At 35.0% G+C, this 5,322-nt stretch overlaps 1 protein-coding gene across 1 annotated transcript; it reads left to right on the plus strand.

Annotated features, from left to right (window-relative positions):
• Window positions 1–3,104: 3,104 nt before the first annotated feature.
• LOC147563433 (3-ketoacyl-CoA synthase 6-like) lies at window positions 3,105–5,122 on the plus strand. Its single transcript, XM_086637732.1, has one exon. The coding sequence runs from the start codon at window positions 3,338–3,340 to the stop codon at window positions 4,820–4,822; it is 1,485 nt and encodes a 494-aa protein (XP_086493858.1). The 5' UTR covers window positions 3,105–3,337; the 3' UTR covers window positions 4,823–5,122.
• The last annotated feature ends 200 nt before the right edge of the window (window positions 5,123–5,322 follow it).

The raw sequence follows: 5,322 nt of genomic DNA on the forward strand, positions 1-5,322 counted from the left end.
TCATCTTAATAAGGTGGCAGTGTCCAAGTTTGATCAGACCAAGAGTGGAGCCAAAAATCGAAATAGAGACAATCTGTATTTATATCAAAGGTTTGTAAGTGATCATAATCTTTCAACAAAAAAAAAAGTGATCATAATCAAAATGCTAACTCGCCTGGTCACATTTATATCTAGACTAAAAATATTGAAAACTTTTTAATCCGAGAATAAAAAATTTCTCCCAAAATATACAATTACGACATCACGTACTGAATCCACATCTTTCTATTGTACAAAGATAGACATTATTTGTGTTTAACACTATTAAGAATATTAGTACGAAAAGAAAAGAGTTTATTATAAAAAAAAAAAAAAAAAAAAAAAGAGTTTAAATATTTTGATATGTAGAAAAAATTAAAATTATTAAATCTTAAAATTGTGAAAATAATTTTGTTTATGTAAATAGGGAGATGCTAGAGTACCCAGTTTTTTGGGCATTTTAATGCCCAGCTGATGTAGAATCACTAAAAGACGAGGTTTTTTCAAAGTTTGACTACGGTGGGGACCGCTTTTGTTTCTAAATGAGGAAATATGTCACCCTCTAAGTACCAATTTCTAAGTCACTCTATCATTTCCCATGTAAATAACCCGACCATACCACAAACATATTGTATTATCCAGCAACCAAATCTTTCGGATTTGTTTGTGAATGGAGCCAAAAAAATTAGTTACCGAATCGGTACAACTCTAACGGTCCGGGTTTGCTATTTTTTTAGGGAGAAACTACAATTACTAAATAGTACCTTACTTTAGCTAAGTTTTTTTTTTTGTTGAGAGTTACTTTAGCTAAGAGCATCTCCAATGTGACACTCTACCAAACACTCTAAAAGTCCTAGTTGTCAAGGGCCAATAGAGATTCTCTTTCCTAAATGTCAATATAGAGACACTCTAATTTTTGTTGGTCTCCAATGGAGATCTCTAAAGTGTCTATATTTAATACACATGTCCTTCTTCAATTCAATAGATAATAAGTAGTTGAAAAGCAAGATTTTCTATTGGTTGAAATTTAAAAGTACACTTAGAGTGTCTCAAGTAGACACTCTCATTATAGAGTTTCTCTCTCTACACACTCTATAATAAATGTGTCCACCTCATATTAGAGTGTCTAATGAAGTGTTCCATTGGAGATGATTTTTTAACAAAAACTCCAAAAAATCTATGTGGCACTCTAAGTGTTAGAGATTGAGTGTCCCATTGGAGATGCTCTAAGTCGGTAAAATACATGGTAGAAAGGCCATACAACCCAAGTCCGATTCAAAGCTAAGTATACTATTCTTTTCTTTCTTTTAATATTACTCTATAGTTGACCATTAACAATACTTAATTGGATATCCATTTTTTTTAGAAACCACGCGAAATCATATTTCATTCATAAGCGATACAATCACTGATTTACATGGATATAATTGATTATTCCTCTCGGTCAGCAACATGAGAATTACATAAGTAAATTCACAGAAATCTGAATGTAAAGTACTTCATGAAGTGAGAGAAATTGACTAGACACTGACGAAAAGAAGAAAGATGAAAAATGAAAAGATCCTAAAGATCAAAGATAAAAGACCCTAAAGATCACCAAAAAAAACTAAGACTAAACTACTCCAGCCGATTGAGCCACCGCCGCCATGACCAGGAAAGTCGCCGTCGACACTGAAGAACCGCCAATTTATTATACTAAGTATATAGAAAACTAATAACTCTCTCTCTTCTCCCATGCTCCGCAGCACCACCACCGCCATGTAACACACCACTTAAAACACACCACATAACCCACCATCACCACCGTAACCCTCAACCTCTTCTCCATCACGACACCACCACCATCACTAAACACCAACACCCAACTCCATCGCTAAACACCAACATCCAACACCATCACTAAACACCACCACCACTGAACCCTCCACCGCTACCACTGAACCCTCCACTAGAACAAACCGCCATCGCTAAAACACCACCACACACACAAAGACAACAGAACCCGCCACCACCACCATTAAAACCCTCTTGTTTCCAATTTCCCACACTACAACCACTACACCATCACTGAACTACAACTCCACCGCCATCACCATTAAAACACATCTGTTTTCTTCACTTCTCCACACCACCACCACCACCACCGACAAACAAAAACCGCCACTGAACACTATCAGATCCAGACACCAACACCACCTCTAATCACACCCAACAACCAGATCATGTCATCAAAGCAGAACACTCCATCACCATATCCAAATCCCATCATCACTGCCACTAAAACACCACCAGATCTGAAACCCAATATCCCCGCTCAATCCACCGACACAGTCAGATCTAATCAAAGATTAAAGAGAGAAAGAAGGAAAAAAAACGAAAAAGGGCCGGAAAACTAGATCTCGAACTCTCTTCGTCTAATTTTGCAGTTGGTCACGACATGGAGGTCAACTTTTAATTGGAGATCCATTAAGTAATGTGATTGCAACGAAAAAAAGTATTGTGAGAATAATAGTGGTCAATACACACGATCCATATTCTCAATATGTTTTTACTCGAGGAATGCAACTCTTAGGGTTTTGGCATGGCTGACCCAGAACACAATTTCATGTTTAAACTCCACGTTACATGTAAAAGAAAATGTAAATGGCTTCATACAGAGTAATATTTTTCCTTCTAAAATATATGTGTGTCACATTCATATAGCTCGCTTGCCCACGAGATCTCAAGGTCAATCCTTGCAAAGCTCTAATAACTATTGATATTTTCATATTTTTCACACACTCACCCAAACTCAATTGGGACCTTTCAACAAAAAAAAAAAAAACTCAATTGGGACAAAATTTTTGTTTATGGCAAAAACTCCACGATCTCATTTGGAAAACATATTTTAGAGGACATATGTTCACCCAAAACTATGTGGTACAATTAGAAAAAGTAGTGTAATTGATTTTTCCATCTCCCTCCATTGATTGCTAGTTTGTGTAGTTAGAAAAAAACAGAAATACTAATAATCAGTAGGAATCATAAATTGAATAGGGTGTGGCTATGAATTAAAGGGGAACCCCCCTCCAGCTAACAATAGCGTTGGCCACGTCAAAGGGTGTTATTAAATCCACCCCCATCTGCCCTTTACAATTTGGTTCAAGCCTTTAAATCCCCAACTTCCTCTCCTCACTAATTAAAAAGACCCACATTTCCCATTTCCATTCACACAATCACCCCTTTTTAACAATCCCATTTCTCCTGTTTCTCTCTACTAGTTTCTATAAAAACAAAAACCCATAACCCTAGATCAACCAAAAACACCAAGAACATAAAAATGCCTGCTGATTATTCAAGTTCTGTGAAACTCAAATATGTCAAACTAGGTTATCAATACCTTGTCAACAATTTTCTCACTCTTTTACTCATACCCATTATGGCTACTGCTTTATTACAAGTAATTCGTTTAGGCCCTAATGAATTACTAAACCTTTGGAACTCATTAGAGTTAGGTGCTGTTCAAATTCTTTGTTGTTCATTTCTTATCATTTTTATATCAACTGTTTATTTCATTATCAAACCAAGAACAATCTATCTTGTTGATTATGCTCTTTATAAACCACCTGTTACTTGTAGAGTTCCTTTCTCAACTTTCATGGAACACTCAAGACTTAATAACCTAGATGATCCTAAAAGTGTTAAATTTCAAATGAGAATTCTTGAAAGATCAGGTCTTGGTGAAGAAACTTGTTTACCACCTGCTAATCATTATATCCCACCTACTTCAACTATGTTAGATTCAAGAAGTGAAGCTGAACTTGTTATCTTTTCCGCTATCGATTCGTTAATGAAAAAGACAGGGATTAAACCGAAAGATATCGATATTTTAGTCCTTAATTGTAGTATGTTTTCACCAACTCCATCCATGACTGCCATGATAGTAAACAAGTACAAAATGAGAAGTAATATTAAGAGTTTCAATTTATCTGGTATGGGTTGTAGTGCTGGTTTGATTTCGATCGATTTAGCTCGAGACTTGTTACAAGTTCATCCAAATTCATATGCCCTAGTTATAAGTTTAGAAGTTATAACTCCTAGTTATTATGCTGGAAATGAAAGATCTATGCTTTTACCTAATTGTTTATTTAGAATGGGTGGTGCTGCTATTCTTTTATCCAACCGAAGAAGAGAAAAATCGCGTTCTAAATACAATTTAGTTCATGTCGTTCGAACCCACAAAGGATCCGATGATAAAGCTTATAAATGTGTTTATGAAGAAGAAGATTCTAAAGGAATAAGGGGAGTTTCACTTTCTAAAGATTTGATGGCGATAGCCGGTGAAGCTCTAAAATCAAATATAACAACAATAGGACCTCTTGTTTTGCCAGCATCTGAACAACTTCTATTCTTATTCACTCTTATTGGTCGGAAAGTGTTTAACCCTAAATGGAAACCCTATATACCTGATTTTAAACAAGCGTTCGAGCATTTTTGTATTCATGCAGGTGGAAGAGCTGTGATAGATGAATTACAAAAGAATCTTCAGTTATCAGCTGAACATGTAGAAGCTTCTAGAATGACTCTTCATCGATTCGGTAATACTTCGTCTTCGTCTTTATGGTATGAACTAAATTATATTGAAGCTAAAGGAAGGATGAAGAAAGGTGATAGGGTTTGGCAAATTGCATTTGGAAGTGGGTTTAAATGTAATAGTGCAGTTTGGAAATGCAATAGAACCATGAAAACTACACCAAGTGATAGTCCATGGTTTGATTGTATTCATAGGTATCCAGTTGATATACCTGAAGTTGTCAAGCTTTAATTATCATGCATTTAGCAGCAGAAGCTGGTTAATTAATATTGGTGGAAGCATGGATGGATGGATCTTCTTCTCAAAATTAACTAGTTTGTGTTTATTAAATTTAATTAGTTAATTATCATGTTTTATTATTTATCTCCAAATATGAACAATATATGGATCTATCTTTTACTTTTTGTTTGTTTAATATCTGTAAGTTCTTTGATGATTTTCATGGATTTTTTATGTTCATTAATGGATGTACAGAAAAAGAAATCAGAATTATTGGTGTTCATTAATGGGAAAACAAGAAAAGTTTGTATTGGGACTTCTATTGGTAGATATAGAGAGAGAAGAAAGTAGTTGTAAATTAAATTTGATTACAACAAAAAACAACAGGGACCCTGGTATTTACAGAGCATGGTGGTGGTACTTACAGAGCTCTTTATTTAGAGAGATAGGTTTTTGGTGTTTATAGAAGTTATTTCAAAATAAGTCCAGACCTATTTATTGATTACAATGGA

This window comes from Eschscholzia californica, unplaced genomic scaffold, assembly GCF_041429995.1.
Source record: "Eschscholzia californica isolate CP2 unplaced genomic scaffold, dmEscCali1.0.p SCAF_1, whole genome shotgun sequence".
NCBI classification, from domain to species: Eukaryota; Viridiplantae; Streptophyta; class Magnoliopsida; order Ranunculales; family Papaveraceae; genus Eschscholzia; species Eschscholzia californica.